Source organism: Oxyura jamaicensis, chromosome 28 (genome assembly GCF_011077185.1).
Source record: "Oxyura jamaicensis isolate SHBP4307 breed ruddy duck chromosome 28, BPBGC_Ojam_1.0, whole genome shotgun sequence".
NCBI classification, from domain to species: domain Eukaryota; kingdom Metazoa; phylum Chordata; class Aves; order Anseriformes; family Anatidae; genus Oxyura; species Oxyura jamaicensis.
In genome coordinates, this window is record NC_048920.1 from 683,639 (window position 1) to 702,416 (window position 18,778).

Consider the following 18,778-nt stretch of genomic DNA (forward strand, 5'->3'; position numbering starts at 1 on the left):
GGGGGGGGGGCGTGAAGAATACCCCCGCTGTTTCCCCATCATGGAGGAATTCGGTCTCCATGGCGACCCGGCGGGAACAGGACGGCCATTGTCTGGGCAGCGGCGGGGGGAGCCGCGGCCGGGCCCCCCCGGGCTGTCCCCACGCCGGCCCCCGGGGACACCGGGCAGGGCTGAGCCCCCCCGCGGTGCACCGGGCAGAGGAAGGACGGATCCTGCCCCGCTGCCCCCCCCCCGCCACCCCCCGAGGTTGCGGCACCCCCAGGACCCCCCCGGGGGTCTGCACCCGGCCTGGGGAGGGGGCTGCGGGCAGCACCGAGGGGGGGGGCTGCGGGCGGGGGGCTGCGGGCAGCGCCGGTGACAGCGGGACGGAGCCCCCGGGAGCCCCGAGCGCAGCGGGCGGTGGGCTGGGGTGGGCCGGGCTCCCCCCATATCGCGCCAGCCCCGCCTGTCGCGATAGCGGCGTGGCCGGACACTCACCTAGAGCCGGGGCCGGGGCTCCATCGCCGCCGCCGCGCTCGGTGCGGCCCCGGATTTATGAATGAACCGGGGCCGCCCCCGCGCGGCGCGGCCGTCACGTGGGGACGGGGCTGCCCCGGCCCTGCCCGCACCGGCACGCTGCCCGCCCCCGGCCCTGCCCGCCCCGCAGCCCCCTGCCCTATAGCCCCGGCCCCGCAGCCCCCTGCCCTATAGCCCCCTGCCCTATAGCCCCCTGCCCCATGTCTATACCTGCCCCCGTCCCCCCGCCCGCCCCCAGTCCTGCCTGCCCTATAGCTGCCTGCCCTACAGCCCCCAGCCCTACAGCCCCCAGCCCTATAGCTCTACAGCCCCCTGCCCTATAGCCCCTTGCCCCGTAGCCCCCTGCCCGCCCCATAGCCCCCTGCCCTCCCCAGCCCCCTGCCTACCCCCCAAACACCACCGCCCCTCCCTCCCCCCCCCTACAGCCCAGACCGGTGCCCACACCCAGCCCCCCATCACCAAACCGACTCCGACCCTACAATAAACACCAGAAACAAACACCGGGGGCGGACCGCGCGGGAGAACTACAGCTCCCATGCGCCCCAGCGGCCCGCCCCGTGACGTCACCCGCCCGGCGCCCCACGGGCCTCGTAGTCGCGCGGCGCGGGGCGGGCCGGGGGGGAGGACCACAACTCCCGGCGTGCCCCGCGCCCGCCCCTGCTCGCCCTTGCCCGGCCCGGCCCGTGCCCGCCGCCGCCGCCATGTTGTGCGCCCGCCGCCTCCTGCGCCTCGCCGCGCTGCCGCCGCCCCGGGCCCGCTCCTACGCCGAGCCCGCGGCCGGCCCGGCCGCCATGGCCTTCACCTTCGCCTCCCCCACGCAGGTAGGCGGTGGGCGGCCGGTCCCGGCGGCGCGGTGACCTCCCAGCGCCCGCGTACCCGCCCGGCCCCGTCCCGTCCCGTCCCGCTCTCTCCCCGCAGGTGTTCTACAACGGGGCCGCCGTGAAGCAGGTGGACGTGCCCACCCTCACCGGCTCCTTCGGCATCCTGGCGGCACACGTCCCCACGCTGCAGGTCCTCAAGCCCGGCGTGGTGACGGTGTACGGCGAGGACGGGGCGGCCACCAAGTACTTCGGTGAGGGCCGGGGGGCACCGGGGAGGGCCGGGCCCGGGGGGGGGGGGGGGGAGCTGTCACCGGGCTCTGCGGGGCCGGGAGGGCCCCGTTTGGCTCCGGGGGTCTCTGCCTTCCCAGCTGGTGGCTGCTGGAGGACGTCCTTCTGGCCGCGGATATGCGACAGAACGGGGGGCTCGGCACGAGGCGGCTGCGTGGGGTTCAGGCGTGGCTCTGCCCGGAGGCCGCTCTGCCGCAGCCCCATAAAAACGGCCCGAACGGACCTTCACGATCATCCGGGCCCAGCGCCGCCCTGCTGCCCACGTCCCCTGCTGAGCCGTGTCCCCAAGCACCACGTCTGACCTTTCCCTCGCAGAGCTTCCTCTGCTCTCTGAATTAACGCGAGGCTAACGCCACCGTGGGGCGTGGGGAAGGTCGCAGGAGGGCTCTGGGGCAAAGCTTGGGGCTCCCCGGGGTCGCCTTGCTGGCGCTGCCCTGCCTGCTGACCCCCCCCTGTGGCCCGCCGGGCAGCCCTGCCTGACGCCGCGGTGCCTTCGCAGTGAGCAGCGGCTCCGTCACGGTCAACGCGGACTCCACGGTGCAGGTGCTGGCGGAGGAGGCGGTGACGATGGACATGCTGGACCTGGCCGTGAGTACCGCGTCCCCGCAGCCCAGATCCAGCAAGATTTTGCTCCCCGCTTCTCTCCCGTGGGGCGCTCGTCTCAGGAGCTTCCTGTGGCTGCGGAGCTCGCGCCAAGACCCGGGGCTGCGCCTTCACCCCCAGCTTCCCCGTCGTCGCCCACCGATGGGGATCAAAGGCTGCTCCTCCCCAGCAGGCTGCGCGGAGAGGAAGCCGTGCAGTCGCGATCCCTTCCCCAGGCCACATCCCTGCCCTGGGACAGATGCTGATCTGGCCCCTCCCCACCCCTCTTCATCTCGGGAACAGCTTTTCCACAGCAGGGCCTGGTGATCAGGTGCCTGCTGCCAGCCCGGCACGTAAACAGGCTCCTGCAGCCCGCGTGGGGCCCCGTGCGCGGGGCTGACGACTGCAGCTTGGTGGAGGGGGAAGACTCGAGGGCTGTAGGGCAGCCACCCGCCCTGCGGTGGTGTCTCGGTGACGCGTTCCTTGTGCTCTCGTGTTCAGACAGCAAAATCAAACCTGGAGAAGGCCATTTCAGAGGTGGCTGCCGCGTCCGATGAAGCTGCTAAAGCCGAAGCTCAGATTAAAGTAGAAGCCAACGAAGCCCTCGTCAAAGCCCTGGAGTAATCTGGTAAGCGTCACCGACGTCCTGGCTGGGACTTCCAGGCCTGCTCCAGAGAAGAGTCCTTGCTCCGTGCTGCCCGCAGGGCGCTTCCATCACCGTAGCCAGGCTGCGTGGGGGGCCTGAGGGCTGGTCCCTGGCGTTCAGGGGGCAGTGACACGTTCAGGGAGCAGTGACACGAGGGCTGCCCCTCTCGGCCCCTCCGTCAGCGCCAGGGGACGCGGCGGGGCCCTGCTCGGTGCCGTCCCGGGGCCGCTAGATGGCAGCAGGGCCCGGTGCTGCACCGCGGTGCTGGAGCGGGCGGCAGCCTGCGGTCACAGCGGGGCCTCGCCGCTGCCTCCAGGTCCCCGCTGGGACAGGCAGCCTGGGGCTGGCCGCGCGATGCGTGCCTGGGGCCCCCGAGGGAGCGGTGCGGCCTCTGCTCGGCGTCCACTCCCTTCCACTGCAAACAAACAGCTTCTGTCTCGGGGGAGGCGAGGCGAGGCTGCTTACCTCGTGGCCCATTTTCCCTCTACCCTGCTAAGACTGTGCCTCATCTCTTTTCTTCCCACGTGCTGGCAGTTGGAAGGCTTTCTGCGCGGCAGCGTGCGCGCTGTGCCTGGCAGGTGAGTCATGGAGCCTCAGACGGCCTCTCCAGAGCAGGTACAGCAGGGCAGCAGCTCCCCTGCGCCTCCCCGATCTCTGCTCCCTCTGTTCTTTGGCCCCTTGAGGTCGGGTCTGAGAGTTTGCTTGCAGCCATTTAGCACCGCGAGCGAGGCCTCGGGTCGGGATCCTGCTCCGCCGAGCCCCCCCCCCCACGTTAAAACCAGCTCCGCCTCTGTGTGTTGCAGGAATCCCACTGTCGCTGCAGAAAAACCCCAGGCTGTCCTACTTGTTCTGGCTTCCCCGTTTGTACAGATGGTGCGGGACAAATGGAGGCGGAGAAGGCGCTCTGATCAATTAAAAGGAAATGCAATCCTGTCTTGTGGCATGTCACCTTCTTCTGAGGCGTCGAACTGCAGCTCGAGCTGCGCCGGCGGCTGGCTGCGTGGGGCAGGGTCAGCCGGGGTGCGGGCGCCGTGCTGAGGTGCACCTCCAGCCCTGCTCGGCGTTCTGCTGCGCCTTCCCGTGGGAGATCTCACCCCGGGCTTATCAGGCAGGTTTTATAGCTCCCTCCCTGTGCTGTCAGCCACCTCCACTGCCGGTAATCCACCTGGACAGCAGGATTAGGGCAGCACGGGAGGAGGCATCTGCAGGGCAGCGCAGGTCTCTGCCAAAGGCTTCCTGTTGAGCCTCCCCCGCCCTGTTTTTGCTCAGCCTCCCGGCTCCGTTGCCGCAGGAATGGCGTCAGCTCTGCTGTTTCTCTGCGGTCCTTCCTGCAGCTGGACAGCAGCTGCCCAGCTCTGCCCCGCTTCCCCGCCGCTCTGTTTGCACGCGCGGGTGGCGTGCAGAGCGGGGGGAAGTCTCCCTCTGCTCCTCCGAGCCAGGCTCGGTGCGAGAGGGAAGCAGATGCTCTGCTTGGTGGGAGCCTTTCGGGGGGGTGCTGGCAACGCTCCGCTGGAGCTGCCGGCTGCTCTGGGGCTTCCCGGAGCAGCCCTGGCGTCCTCCATGCCGGGAGGAACCCGGAGCTGCTCCCATCTGCAGCGAGCTCACCAGTCCCCGCGGCGCTGCTGGGAAGGAGCAGGTTGGAGCGAGGGGCCCGAGGACGCGCACAGCCACCGGCACCATCCGCCGCGAGGCTCCGCGCTCGGTGCCGTCCTCCCCGCGCCTCCCGAGGGGGAGCTCAGGTTCCTGCTGCTGCACAAACCCTCCTGGCGCGGGGGCAAAGCCGAGCGTGCGGCGTGGTTTCCCTCCTTGCCCCAGCCCCCTCTCCCCTCGCACCGCTCGCCGGCAGCCCCTCGCCCCCCGCCTGCCCTCCCGCAGCCCGGGGGGGCTCGCCTATTTTCGGTGCTGCCACCCAGGATGTCATCTCGGCTGCCTCCTCCTCTCCCCACCACCTCCTCCCCCTCCTCTCGCTCTCTCTTGTCTTTCTCTCCCCCCCCCCCCTCCACGAGCGATCAAAAATAGGTCTGTGGTGTTAAATTTCTCACTCTGGAGCTTATTAAAAGCCTCTGAGTGCCTGACGCTGAGCCTATTTGAAGATCAGCCGGCTTCCCAGTGCCTGGGCTGCTCCAGTGCCTTTTTCTTCCCTTTCCCTCTCTTCGCCCTTATTTTTTTTAAAGGTCAGACGTTGCGCCGAGCATAAGCGAAGCCTCAAAGTCAGGACGAGTGCTAATTAAAATGTCTCGGGAATAACTGGGGACGGGCGGCCCTGCTCCCTCTTCCGCTCCCTCTCGCTCTCCTCCGTCCCCGGTTTCTATTTGCGGCGTGCGTGAGCCTCCCTCGACACACGCAGCCGCTCTCTTTCCGACGGAAGGTGGCTGATTTTTTTTTTATTTTTTCATTTTTTTTTTCTCATCTAATGGAAGCGCGTTGGCGAGGCCGGGAAGCTGGGGAAGCGGCCAGCTGCTATTTTTAGGATGGGAAAAAAGCGTCTCCGTCAGCGTCCTCTCACCAGCTCTTCCCACTGCCTCCTGCCAGCTCCAGCGGAGACTGGGGGGGGGGGGGTTGGTGCTAAGGGGGGGTCAAGCACGGACCCGGCCGTGCCGGGGCCCTCCCCAGCGTGGCGCCTGCCGGGACTTGTAGTCTGCTCTGGGGGGGGGCGAGCGGCGGGGGCTCCTCCGTCCTGCCCCGTGGCTGGGAGCCCCTGGGGACGGCTGCGTCCCCTCCGTGCCTCGGGGGCTGCTCGTTGCCCTGTGCTGCGGGCAGGGGGCTCGCACCCATCCTGCTCTGCCCCCGCTGCGCCCTCGGCTCCCGGCCTCTCCCCAGCCCTGCCTCGGATCTGGTTGTGCACGGAGCAGCCTCTCCTCCTCCCCCGGCTCTCCGCGCTGCGCTCCCGCTGCCCACGCCGCGAGCCGCCGCCAGCCACGGCCCGCTGGGGGCCAGGAGATCGCTCTGACAGCTCGGTGCAGCTGGGGGGGGAGGCGAGCCCCCTCCTCGTGCAGGACACCGCTGCGGCCCGGTGCCGCGGGGGACGTGTGTGCGCCCCCGGTGCGAGCCAGCACCATCCCCGATCTCTCCTCCCCAGCCCATCCTGCCTCGGGGAGCTGCGGTACCGAGGTGCTCGGCGATCCCCAAAGTGCTGGAACACACCCGGGGGGGGGGGGGGCAGCCCCTGTCCTCCTCGCAGGCGGGGTGAGAGCCCTGTCCCCGCTGCGTTTTGGGGACCGAGAGGTGCCAGAGACCCCGCAGCAGGTACCGAGGCGCTTCCCCATCCCTGCACTTCGCCCTCGCTCCGGGCAGGAGCCATGCGGCTGCGGGGCCGTGGGATGGGAAGTTTGGGGTCGGCGGCAGCGGCGTCGCGGGGCCCGGGCTCCGTCTGCCTTGGTCCCCCCGGGCGGGCAGCAGGGCTGGAAAACGGCGTGAGCGGGGCCGCGGCGCCCGCGTCCTCCCCTTCCACCCGGCGCCTTCGCCCATGACTTGCATCTTCTGCTGCCAGATGGAGGGTGGGGAGCGGGGCCGGGGCGGCTCGGAAAGTGAAGCATCACCATCGCCGCCGGCGGCTCTTCTCGTGGGGGACGATTTCCGAGAGGGGCTGGGCGCTGCCGGCCGCATCTCCCGGCACTGCCGTCCCCTCCCAGCGCTTGGCCACACGGTGTTTCCACGGTCCCACCCGGATCCCAAAATGCAGGGGAAAGGTTTGAGCTCTCCGCAGGAAAAAAACAAACCCAAAGCCCGCCGCAGCCCCAGGATTCCCCTGGCTCCCGGCGGCACTGACTCATCTGGCAGAGCCGCCCCTTTCCCTGCCCAAACCCACGGTGCTTCGGATCCTGCCCGGCCTCTCGCAGCCTCATGCCCCGCGTTGCAACATCGGGGTGCGGGGGCTGCCTGGCACCCCCACTCCTGCCGGGGGAAGGGGTGCTGAGCACGGAGCTGGGCCCCCCTCGGGGCCGGCAGCACCCACCCGCCCCTGCCGGGGCTTCGTGGCCCCCCCAAGGTCGCGGCCATGGGCGCCCCGGCGTGGGAAGGTCAGCAGAGGCTCTGCCAGCGCGAGCCCGGCTGTGTCCTTGGGCCACGTCGCCCTTGGGTGGCTCGAAGGCCGTAGCCTCGCACTTCCTTCTGCGGGGGGAGCGCGGCTGTAATGATTAACCCGCGCTGCCGCAGCCGTTCCGTCCTGCAGCCTTTTTCCTCTGGGTTTCCAGCACTGGAAAATGAAAATGCTCCTCTTCCGCACGCCTCCCACGCGCGCTGCCCCGTCCCGGCGGTGGGAGCGTGGGGGGGAAAATCCCTGCTGCGAGGGGCTGACGGCGGCCCCCCGGCCCCATCGCAGGGCGCTGTGCCCGCGGATGGCAGTGGGGTGCCCTCGCCCACCTCCCCGCCAGCTTCACCCCGAAACGCGGCTGCAAGCGCCGGGGGGGTGCTGCGGAGGGCGGGGGCTGCAGCCAGCAGGACGCCGCTTGTCCCGGCGCCTGCCCCGCAGCTTGCGGTCCGGCAGCCTCGCAGCGCCGTGCTGACGAGCGCAGCAAACCCTTGGCCCGGGGCGGGTGCTCCCCGGGGGAGGCACCGGGGGGGAAAGCCGGGACGGGGCGCGGGAGTCTCGCTCTTCCTGAGAGCACCTCGGGGTGCTGTGGGTGCCCCCGCCAGGCACGGGGAGCTTCGCCCTGGGGAGCTACGGGGCCGGGAGCAGGCAGCGGGGGCGGCGCGTCCCCCCCGGGCTCCCAGGTGCCTTGGCAGGGCTCGGGGACCCCGGGGGCTGTGGGCGCAGCCCTCGCTCGGGGCAGCTTTGGCGGCTGCTGGTGCTTGGCTTCACCGGAGCCAGCCCAACGCTGCGGGGTGCATGGGGGCCACCGGCTCGGCTGAGGCACACGGCCCCGTGGTGGGGGTCCCGGCAAAGCCCCCCCCCAGCTCCGCCACCCCCTGCCCGGGGCCACGACCCCCACGGGGCAGGGGGAGGCCGGGAGGAAGCGGCTGCCAGCTGGGCTCGACGCCGGCTACAAAGGCAGCCCAGAAAGCCCGAGCGGAATGAGGTGGCGCCCGGCCAGGTTCCCACGGCGGCCCCGGTTAAGAAAATACACCCGGAGCTGGTGGCGGTTGCCGCAGTGACAGGCCGGGTACCGTGCCACGGGGGGGCACAGCCGGACCCAGGTGTGCACGGCCAGGACCCCGACGAGGGCCACGAGGGCCGGGGGGCAGAGCTGGGCACTGGTGGGGACCAAAGGCTCCTGCCCTGGCTCCTGCTGCCCTTGCCAGCTTTGATGTGCCAGGACTTCGCCCTTGGTAAAGCTGGGAGGCACCGGCGGCTGCAGCCTGATGAGGTCCTGGCACCCAGCACCACCGAGGCCCCAGCACCACCGAGCAGGGCAAGCACGGAGCCGGTGTCCCCACGGCCTCCCCGCCAGCCGCTCCGCCACGGGGCTGCCCTCGCCTCCGTCCCCGAGCCCCCCGCTCCTCGCCGGGCCGCGGGGAGGAAGCGGCTGCAGCTGCCTGTGCCGGTGGGGCTCTTCCTGGCGGGGCTGGCGCCGGCTGGGGCCCGGGGTGGGGAAGGGAAGCCGGGGGGAGCCGGGAAGGCTGCCCTCAGGAATGCCCCCGCGCCGCACTTTCATCCCCGCTGCCTCAAAGGCCGCCTGTGTGCAGGAGCGGCCGCCCCCCGGCCGGGTATAAATAGCCGGGATTGAGGCCTGGCGTGACACTGGAGTCCCTTCTGCCACCGCCACCTTGGGCGCCCCCCCCCCGCGGGACCTCAATGGGGGCATTGTGCGCCCGCAGCCCCGCGGGCACGTCCCCGGCAGCTGCTCAGCGTGACCCCGGCTGCTTCCCCTCTCGTGCCAAGGCCACCGCGAGGCCACGGGGTGCCCCAGCGGGGAGGGGACGCGGGTCCCCACCGCCCTCCTGCCCGGGCAGGTGAGGCCGTGCCCGCTCCCTGCCCCGCTGGGGCGAGGGCTCCCCATCCTCCCGTCCCCATCCCCGTCCCCACCGGGCCGGCTCTGCCCCGGCCCCGCCGCCCCCTCCCTTCCCGGGCAGCGCCGGCAGCTGCTGTGGGGCGTAATGACAGGGTGTGCCTGCCCCGGGGAGGAGAGCGCGGGGAGGGAGGCTGCTGCCACCCAGCAAGACGGGGCCAGCCGGGTGCGGAGCTTCGCTGCCTGCCGCCGGCGTGGCCACACCTGTGTGGGCTGAGCGGACCCCGCTGCCGCCCCGACCAGCTCCTTGGCGTCCCGGCTCCCCGCGGACAGGCTGCTGCAGGCCGGTCCCCCCGGGGCCAGGCAGGTGCAGGAGCACCCGGTGCAGGGATGCGGGGCACGGGGCTGCCTCCGGCCACGCTGCGCCCGCTGGGGCACGGACGCCGCTGGCACCGCGCTCGCCCCCGGCTGGGCTGCTGCTGAGGTTTCCGAGTGTGCCAGGAGCGAGGCCGTGCCCGGGATGTCCCTGTCCCCGCTCGCCCCTCGCCGCTTCCCCGCATTGTGTCCCCCGTCCGGCCCCACATCCTGCCGAGGCAGATGGGCCCTGACCCGGCGGCCAGCCCCGGCCGGCTGCAGCACCCGCAGCATCCCGAGCTGCTGTGGGCACCCCAGGGGCGCAGGGTCCTGGCATGGTGCAAGGAGCACGAGCACCCTGTGCCCGGGGGCTGTGGGGACTGGGACAGCCCCGTGGTGCCAGGAGAGGGGCCGTGGCCCCAGTCAGCCGCGGTGCCCAGGCTCTGTTTGCCCCCTGGTGATGCCGTGCCCCACGCCGCAGCCTGGTTCCTGGTTCCTGGGCTACGAAGGGGGGGCTCAGAACTTTCTGAGCTCATCTCAGCTCCGGGCAAGGGCTGTGGCTGGAGGAAGAGGAAGGGAGCTGGGCTGGGGGCTGCAGCAGCAGCACCTTGCCTTGGCAATTCACCTCATTTGCAACCCGAAGCTGAGGCTTTTTGCGCTGAAGGCTGTCAGGAGCAGCCCAAGATGAGAGGCAACGCTTGGTGGCTGCTCCACGGAGGTCTCCCGCGCTGCTCTGAAGTTTCTCGTTTGCTTTTATTTGGTTCTTGTTTTCCTGAGCACTTGCACGCAGGCTCCCGAGCGTCCCCAGTGCCGGCGGGAGCAGGATCGACGCCGCTGCGTTTTTGGCTGATCGGCGCCGATGGGCTCCGTGGGGCGGGCGCTGCAGAGGTTACAGCAGAACCCCGCTCTGCTGGTGCTCCCAAAACCACAGATGATCTAATCTCCTGCAGCCTAACCTATCGCTGCCGTATCGCATTTCCCCTCAAAACCTAATCCTGCAGAGCGCCCCACGTCACTGGGGCCCCACAGGCCAGCCCTGTCGGCAGCAGCCGTGCGGGGAGCACCCACGGGCGACCTCCGGGGCCATTCTGGGGGGGAGCGGGACCAGGACCGGCCTCCCCTTCCCCGGGGGGGCTTTTCCAGCCCGGGTGGCGGCGGGGCCGGTGCAGCCGGTCCGACCCGAACTCAGCTGCCTGCAGAGACCTCCTGCCTGCCTGACCCCGGCCCCAGGAGCGGGAGGGCTGCCCGGGAGCCGCCGGCCTCCCCGAGATGCTGGCCTTATCTGGAGGCCTATCTCGGCCTTGGTTTGCATCTCGCTACAACAAATACCCCACGGGGCCGAGTTCTGGGCACTCGTTGCACCGTGTGCAGGGCAGAGGAGAAAGAAGAGAGCAAAAGGCAGGAGGAGAGCGGGGAGAGCCGTGGCACGGCACCTCCTGCCCACTCGAGCTCCTCCACCCCGTGTGCCTCTTTCACCGCTGCTGCCAAAGCAATGGGGAGCTTGTTTCCTGCCTGCCCCCCCCAGCCCGGCAGGGCGCTGTGGATGCCGGATTCCCACGATCCGTGCATGCCCGAGGGGGCTCTCCGTGTCCCATGGGTGTTCTCAGCATCCACGTGCACCGAGGAGGGGGAGAAGCGCCTGGCTCCGGGCTCTGTGGGCAGGGGGTCTCAGGTCCGGCCCCCCCAGCCCCGTTTATGGCCGGCACGGCCTCTGCCTTTGCAGGCCGTGGGGTGTTGGGGCGTGCTCCTGCCCACGCGCTGCAGCGCGCGCGGCGGCTGTGAGCGGCGTTTCGGGGCAGGGCTGCCCCCGCGCCAGGCAGCGTGGCCAAGGTCTCCGTTGGGAGCTGAAGGCACTGCGGGGAGACAAAGGTTTAATTAGGGGTTGTTCATCTCTCTCTGATCCTTCCGCCCATTATCTAATCAGAGCAGGGTGTTTAGCAGGCCACGGTGTGGAGTGAGTCACTTCCCCCACCGCTGCCTCAGTTTCCCCACAGGTAGCACAGATGAGCTGAGCCCGTCTCCCCGCAGCGCGGCTCCGTGCGCCGGGGAATGCGGCGCAGTGGGTCCGGCCCAGGGCTGGATTCCTCCAGCTATTCTTAGCTCCCACTGACTCACCCCGACCCTGTACACGTCACTTCCCCCTCGGCCTCGATTCCCCCAAGCTGGGAAATGGGCACAGCACGGTCCCGCTGCGGGCAGACGGGGCAGGTCCTGCGGAAGGACGGAGCCAGGACGGGTGATGCTCGGGGAGCTCCCAGCTGCTGGGACCTCCCGGCGCACCGTGCCCAGCAGCTCCTTTGTGGTGACAGCGCCGGTGACACACGGGGTCCAGCTCGCATTCCCACCAGGATTTCCTGCCACTCTTCCCAGAATAAAGCCGTGGCCCCACATCCGTGGGGGGAGCGCGCAACCCCACGTGGCCAGCGGCCAGGAACGAGCTCCACCGCCCCAAGTGGCACCAGGACCCCGGACCCGGCACAGGATGATGCAGGGGCAGCACCGGGGCCATGCAGCAGGACACGGCGGTGCCCCCCACCCCGGCCAGCCCCCCTGGTGCAGGGGGGGGGCGTGCAGGCAGCTCCATCGCCATAAACAGGAACCGTGACCGGGGGGAGAGCACGGCCCGACCGGGAAGCGAGGGGGTGCGTGTGCCCGGGACGGGATGTGTGTGAGCGGTGTGAGCCAGCGTCCGGCTGGGCTGGGGGGTGCAGCAGCAGGCTGAGCATGCAGGGGGCCTGGGCGAGCGTGCATGGACAGGAGCACGCGTCCAGGAGTTTGTGCCGGTGTCTCTGCATGCAGCAAGCACGTGCGTGTGCAGGCACAATTGCAGCGTGCCGCGAGGCGCTGGGGAGCGGGTGCACACGCGCGTGCACCGACGAGGCCGGGAGGAAGCGCCTCCTCCCGTCCTCAGCCCCGCTGGGCTGGGGTTTCCTGTGGCACCACCCGCCCTCGGGGCTTGTTTTCCTCCTCCCAGTCTCGATGTTTTGGTGGGTGCCGGCCCCAGCAGAGGGCAGGGACGGTGCTGGGGAGCCTGCAAGGGCACTCGTGTCCATGCCCTCCTGCACCCCACATGGTGTCAGAGCCCGTGGTGCATGGTGCGGCCGGACACCCCGCAGCCCTCCCGTCCCTCTCCCCCGAGGCAGCAGCAGGGAGGACGGGGTGCCTGCGGCCCCGGGGCTGGCACCGTGCCCCCCGCGCGGGTGAGGTCCCCGCATTCTTGATGCGGCTCCAAGTGGAGCAGTGGGCAGGCGCGAGGGGTGGGGATGCCGCCGCGCTGAGTGTGCGCCCGTGTGTCAGCGCGTCGGGGCAGCCGTGGGACGCGCCGCCCCACGCCCCCCCCAGGGCCCCACACCGGCGTCGCCCCCGGCCCTTGGAGGAGGCTTGGGCTCTGCAGGACCCCAGCTGGGTGCCAGCCCCGTCCCCACACTCCGTGCAGGCGGGATGGGGCAGACACCCCTGGGTCGAGCCCTGGGGGTGCGCTCGCTGCCTGACAGTGCCCCCCCCCTCCAGCCGGACACCCCCAGGCAGCCACACTGAGCTCCCCCCCCCCCCGGCCGTGGGGCAGGAGGTGGGGGGCCGAGGGATGGGCGCAGGGGATGCCGCGCCCCAACGCTGCGCCCCACAGTGGGGCAGCAGACTACACCCCCCACAATGCCCTGTGGGAACCCCCTGACCCCACCCACTATGGGGTGGCACGGGGCGTTATGGGAGGGGTAGTCCCGGGGGGGGGCGGGCTGTGGGGCAGGAGCAGGATGGGGCGGCGGGGCCGGCGGCGGGGCCTTACGCAAGCCCTGCCCGAGGTGACCCCGCTCCATGCCCCCGGGGCACCCCCGTGCCCCTCACCCTGGGCTCAGCCGGGGCGAGACAAGGGCAGGGGCAGGCTGGGGGGATTTGGGGGAGCCCCTGGGCGAGGGGCGGCAGGGAGCAGCTCCGGGACGGCGGCGGAGGCGAGGTGCAGCGCGGGCGGTGCTGGCTCGTGGCCGGAGCTGCCTCAGCTTCTCTCTTGCCCGGGCTGGACCACAAAACGCCCGAGCTGGAGCTGAGGGCTGGGTGGAGGGGGTTGCATTTCCCTCGGATTTAGGAGTCCGGGTCAGCCGAGGAGCCAGGTTCAGCGCCCAGCCAAGGAGGCTGCTGAAATCCTGGGTCCTTCCCCTCCCCTGGGCTGGCAACTTGCTCAAGCATTTGTAATAATAATAATGATAATAATAATAATAATAATAAACAACAACAACAGGCTGAGTTGTCATCTGACTCCTGGAGACGGTGATTTAAAGCAGACCAACAAACGTCGCGGTGTCTGAGAAACCACCGCGCGGTGCTGAGCACAGACGGGGCCGCATCCAGCCGGGGCGCTGCGGAGGCTGCCGAGGGGCTTTCCAGGGACCGGGGGGTGCTGGGGCTCCGTGGCACTCTCAGCTGCAGTGGGCAGGGTCCCCGACCCAGGAGCCCCTTCCCACCCCGTGCCCGCATTTCGGGGGGCTTCAGGTTTTCCCCCTGCCCGCCCCACACAGCCCTGGGCTGGCTGCGGGCAGGGGGCGAGGCGGGGACACGTCCCGGCCCTGCGGTGCTGGCGCTGGGGCCAGCTGGCTGCCCGTGCCTGGCCCCAAGCGGAGCCAGGCTGCACCCGGGCCAAGTCCGCGTGCTGCGGCCGGCGAGGGGAAGGAATCAAATCCCAGCCCGGGCCAAGGGGGTGGTGCCGGCCACGGGACCGGCAGCGCGCCAGGGCTGGCAGGGAGCTGCTCGCCCTGCGTCAGCGGGAACGGGGAGCACAGCGTCCCGGAGGGGGCCGTGAGCTCAGGGCGCCCAGAATAGTCCTGCCCTCAGCGCGGGCAGCGGGGCCATGGCACGGCCAAGTATGGCCCCACACCTGGGCTCGGCGTGCTGCTATATCCAGAGGGATTCGCCATCCTTCCCGGGGCCGGGGCCAGGCCGCGTGGCTGCGGCTCACGAGCTCGGCAGCCGGGGTCCAGCAGCAGCGAGCAGCCCCCACCGCGCTGGGGTCACCGCTGCCCGCGGGTGGCTCCGGGCTCCCGCACCCCGCAGCGGGTGCTGCCCGAGTCACCCCCTTTTGGTGACTTCACCTCTGGGCTCGCCCAGCCTCAGCTCACCGGGCAGCGGGGCCCCACAGGGCTGTGGGGTGCCCCAGAGATGGGGCCTGGCCGTGAGGCCAGGCTGGGCCACCGGGGCCAGCTGCCAAGGTGTCCCCAGGCAGCGATGCGTGGACGCGCTGCCAAGGGCCACCAGGACACGTCCCCGAGAGCCGGGAAGCACACGGAGCCGATTGTGTGTTTCTAAGGACACGCCTGGGTGTTTACAGCCCCACCAGCGTCACCGACACAGCACCGTTGTCCTGCCCAAGGACACCCCGCTGCCCGCCCCGAGCCGCCCGCCCTGGGGCAGCCCCCAGCCCGAATGGGTGGGGGGGGCTCCATCTGTGGGGGGGCTCCTTCCCGGATCAGTGCCGGGAGGGTGGGGATTGCAGCTCCTTACTCACACCTGAGCACACGGGGTACCCTGAGTCACGCTCAGCGCCGTGACTAAGGCTGAGCCGCTCGGCCCTGAGGGGCTCGGGGGGCCCGGAGGGGGAAGCGGGACCCCCGGCTGGCAGCCCCACGCAGCCCCCCCGGCGGGACCGGGCGGGCAGGGGTGAAGCGGTTCGGCTGCACCCTCCTGCCGGGGTGTGTCGGTGCGAGCCCTGCCGCTGGCCCTGCGCCCGTGGGAACGCTCCCACTCGCTGCCGGGAGCTCAGCACCACGCACCCTGCACCGGCCCCGTGGGAAGGGCCCTGCTCTGCGCTGGGGGCTCCCCGAAGGCGTGGAGGAAAAGGGTCCCCGTCCCACCTCGAGTCCTGCTTTGTTCTGCAGCCGCAGGAGCGAGGAGCTCCCTGCTTCCCTCCTTCCCCCTTTCCCCTTTCTCTGCCTTGGCGAGGCAGCAGCTCTGCCCTAATCCCATGACCCCACGCCTGCGAGGGGAGTGCAGAGACTTGCGATAAATTCCCCGTTTGCCAAAGCTGCAAAATCAGACAGGAATTCAGTCCAAAAGAAAAAAAAAAAAAAAAAAAAAAGAGAGAGAGAGGAAAAATAAGAGAGGAAAGCTGCTGCCCCGGGCTGGTGGGGGATTTCCCCAAAGAAGGAGGCCTGGGAATTCCCTTCCTTCGAGGGACAGGACTTCCAAGAACCGGCCCCAAAAGGTTCAGGGCTCCCAGCTAAAATCAGGGGCGGCTCAGCAGCACCGAGGGAGGTGGAGAAGTCGCCACCGCGCCCTGCCCTGCGTTGGCCCATCCAGCAGGGCCATGCTCGGCGGCCAGGTCCCTGCTGGAAGTGTCCCCATGTGTCTCCGGGTCCCCCCAGCCCCGGCGGCCGCGCTGCCCCGCATGGTGTGAGCCGCCTGCTCCGTGGCCGCGAGCTGCTGTGGGGACTAATCCGCGGGGCCCAGGTTAGCTAAGCGGATTGCAGGAGCTGCGTGTGGCCTGCAGCAGGATTTGTGTAGGTATTTGCTCGTCAGATCGTCTCTCCCCAAGCTGCTCAGCCGTGCGGGGTTTGGGGAACGCTCCCTCTGGAGACGACAGGAGCCTCTGATGCCGCACAGCAATTATACCCGAGTCTGACGGTAATCTTTAACGATTTATTCCCAGGGCAACACAATAAACTAAACACACAAAATCTGGGCTGCTGGGAATCCTGGGATCTCCCAGCTTTTGTCTCTGGAGGCTGAGGTTAGCTGCGCCCATACTCGAAGCCGCGCCACGTGCTCCCTGCAGCACCGGCTCCGAGTCACCGGCTGCCGGGCAGGCAGCGAACCCCAGGGCAGGAGCCGGAGCCGTGCCGGAGGGCGGCAGCCGGGAGCTGGCGGGTGAAGCCCTGCCCTGGGGGCACGGGGGCGATTCCCCTATGGACCCTGTGGGTGCTGCAGCAGCCACCCCACGGCCATGACGTCCCCACATCCCCCCTGCAGCCCCATGAGGCAGGGGTTGGCAGCGAGGCCCCGCTCCCCAAGGAGGTGGCTCTGGGGTGAAGCCTTGTCCCCACCGCCGCCCCTCGTGGAGCACAAGGCCCAGCCGTGGCAGGGGGCCCCCTCTCCCCATGCCCCCCGGGGGGCTTTGCCCACGCAGCAAGCTGCGCCGTGACCCCAGGAGGGGAGGCAGCGTGGGCCCGGGGCGCTGCCGCTCCTGGGGAGAACAATGGCGCGGCCCTGCCTCGGCCCCTCTCCCAGGGACAACAATGGAGGGAGCCGGAGCTGGAGCCGCCTGAGCTCATCTCCCCCCCGAGAGCCCGCGGGGGCCGGGGCTGGCGGCCGGGAGGGCGCAGAGCTGCTCCACAAAGGCTCCCAGCCGCCTTCCCTCGCGGCCCCGCTTGGCTCTGTGCGCGCCAAGGGGCCTCGCTCCTGGCCCACCACGGCTCCGGGGGCAACGTGGGATGGGAGCATGTGGGAGCTGAACGGCCGCAGCGTTTGGGGTCCCCCCCCCCGGGCTCTCCCCGCTGCTGCCTGGGGGGCCGGGGCTGCAGAGCCCCCTGGGTGCTGCAGGGCAGCCGCCAGCTCTCCCAGCTTTGTGTCTCCCTGCGGGTGCCAGGGCATTGTCTGCGAGCGAGTGGCCCACCGCAGCCTCCCGGGGTCACGCTGCGTCCCGGGTCCTGTCCCACCGGGGGGGCTGCCTGCCCCGACCCCCCAGTCCCGGGGGATTCTGGCTTCGTGCTGCAGCCTGGGAGGGGCGGGGGGGCATCACCCCCAGCTCCGTTCCCCAGGGTGCTGAGGGTCGAGCCCTGGCCCCGGCTGCCTGGAGCCCCCCGGATCCCACCCGGACCCCCCCGGGGGTCGCTCCGCACCCCGGCCAGTCCCGGGGCCGTTCCCCCCCCAGCGCCCGCGGGAGGCGGGCCCCCCCCCCGCAGGCGGGGCTGCAGCGGCACCGGGGGGAAGCGCCGAGCACCCGGCCGGGGAGCACCGGGGGCAGCACCGCCCCCCCCCGGGGGGCAGAGCCGGGCCCCCAGCAGGCGCCGGGACCCCCAGGGGCGGGAGCTGGGGAGGCGCTGCCGGGCCCCCGAGGGCAGCGCCCGACAGCGGCGGGGGGGGCGCCGCCGGGACCCTCCCCGGGAGCAGGTGCGGCCGCGCCGAGGCCGGGGCCGGTGCCGGGGCCAGGCCGGTCCCTGCCCCCCCCCCCGCAGGCTCCACCCCGGGCGGTGCGGGATAAAACTTGGGGCACCTCCCCGGCAGCTCCGCGTCAGGGCTGCGCTCGGGCCGGCTTCAGCGCTCGCAGGGGGAAGCGCAGCGGGGCCCGAGCCATCCGCCACCGGCCCTCCCCGGGACGCTTCTTTCTTCCCCCTTCCCGCCGGAGGCAGCCGAGCTCCAGCCGCGCCGGGGAACCGCGGGGCCGCGCTCCGGGCACGGTGAGTGGGGCGGGCCGCGCCGTCGGGGGGGGGGGCCCGGCCGGCGGGGGGGGGGGGCCGGGCCGGCGGGGGCGGGGCGGGGGGGGGGGGGGAGGGGGGAAGCTGGGACTCGGTCGGTTTCCGTTGAACGGCTCCGTGCCGGGGGTTGGGGGCGCTTGCCCGGGAGCAGCTGTTCTGGTGGGGGGGACGCTGCGGAGCCCCCCCTCTCGGGGTGGCCGGGGACCCCCCCCAGCCCCGCCGTCGGTGCCGTCGCCCGCTCGCGGTTTGCCTCCGGCGCCCGGGCACAGTGGCCGGTGACCCGAGCTCGGGCTGCCCGGGGGGGGAGGCGCCCCGCTCTGCCCCCCACCCGACCGGGGAGCGGCCCCTCGCCCTCAGCCCCGACGTGCCGGGGGTCGCGGAGCTGCTGGGTCGGGGTCGCTCGGGGCGGGCGGGCGGGCAGCGGCCCCGGGGCACAGCGCGGCCGGGCTCCCGGTGTCCCGGCCGGGCACCCCCCGCTGTGGGCCCCCCCGGGGCGTTGGAGGCGCGGCGGGGCCGGCAGAGGGCGCCCGCGCTTTGCTGACTCATAGCCCCCCCGCGCCCCCTGGGCAGGCTCCCCCCGCGCTGCCGGGACCGGGGCACTGCGGGGCCGGGGCTCCCTGCACGGGGGGGAGGCACAGCGGGACCGTGACGGGGGGGGGGACGGCCCAGCTCCGCCGGGGCAGATCCCCTCGGCCCTAACGGCGTCACCGGGAGGGTGACCGGGCGGGTGCGTGTGACCGGGCGGGTGTGACCGGGCGCGGGTGACTGTGCGAGGCCCCCCCGCCCTTTCCGTCTCGGTGTCCCCGGGGGCTCCGGGTCCCGCCCGGCCCCTCCCCCAGTGCCGGACCCCCACCGGTTCCCCCCGCACGCTGGCGGTCGCCGCTCCGCCGCGTCTCGCTCCAACCCCTCCGCCCCCGGGCTCTTCTCCCGCAGCCTGCCCCGGCGGGGCCGTTGTCCCCCCCCCCCCGGCCCGGTGCCGGTGGCGGGGCCGTGCCGGGCCCTTTGTTGTGCGGCCCCGGGCTTATGAATGGCCGCGAGGCGCGAGGGCGCGCGGGGGGCGGCGGGGGGCGGGGCCGCGCGGCCGCGTGGGCGGGAGGAATCCGGCCGGGGCCGCCCTCCCGCCGGGCCACGTGGGGAGTAGGAGCTCGGCCCCCATTGGCCGCGACCGCGGGCGGCCGGGCGCTGGGCGAGCTCCCATTGGCCGCGGCCGCCGGCGGAGCCGGAGTGAATGAGGGCGAGGCCCCGCCCCGGGGCCGCTGCTACTTTGCGCCGCCCCCGCCCCCC

General features: G+C 71.7%; 2 protein-coding genes across 3 annotated transcripts in view; one reads left to right on the top strand and one right to left on the bottom strand.

Moving 5' to 3' along the window:
• Window positions 1-18,778, bottom strand: part of CBARP (CACN subunit beta associated regulatory protein) — a 44,411-nt gene that overhangs the window by 6,022 nt on the left and 19,611 nt on the right. The window contains exon 2 of the mRNA XM_035308678.1: window positions 18,277-18,324. Within this exon, the coding sequence (XP_035164569.1) occupies window positions 18,277-18,324 (48 nt within the window). The remainder of the gene's footprint in view (window positions 1-18,276; window positions 18,325-18,778) is intronic.
• Window positions 1,169-3,787, top strand: ATP5F1D (ATP synthase F1 subunit delta). Of its 2 annotated transcripts, XM_035348414.1 has the most exons (6): window positions 1,170-1,337; window positions 1,435-1,588; window positions 2,125-2,213; window positions 2,709-2,835; window positions 3,388-3,431; window positions 3,636-3,787. In XM_035348414.1, the coding sequence occupies exons 1-4, from the start codon at window positions 1,218-1,220 to the stop codon at window positions 2,829-2,831; spliced, it is 486 nt and encodes a 161-aa protein (XP_035204305.1). In that variant the 5' UTR covers window positions 1,170-1,217; the 3' UTR covers window positions 2,832-2,835; window positions 3,388-3,431; window positions 3,636-3,787. The 2 variants fall into 2 exon arrangements, with proteins under 2 accessions (XP_035204306.1, XP_035204305.1); XM_035348415.1 differs by lacking the exon at window positions 3,388-3,431 and having other exon boundaries at window positions 1,169-1,337; window positions 3,657-3,787.

Excerpts from the sequence above, each read along its gene's own strand:
- ATP5F1D (XM_035348415.1), top strand. The coding sequence starts at position 1,218 with ATGTTGTGCGCCCGCCGCCTCCTGCGCCTCGCCGCGCTGCCGCCGCCC. Across the intron at positions 1,338-1,434 it reads CCTTCGCCTCCCCCACGCAG|GTGTTCTACAACGGGGCCGC; the intron begins GTAGGCGGTGGG and ends CTCTCCCCGCAG. Across the intron at positions 1,589-2,124 it reads GGCGGCCACCAAGTACTTCG|TGAGCAGCGGCTCCGTCACG; the intron begins GTGAGGGCCGGG and ends GTGCCTTCGCAG.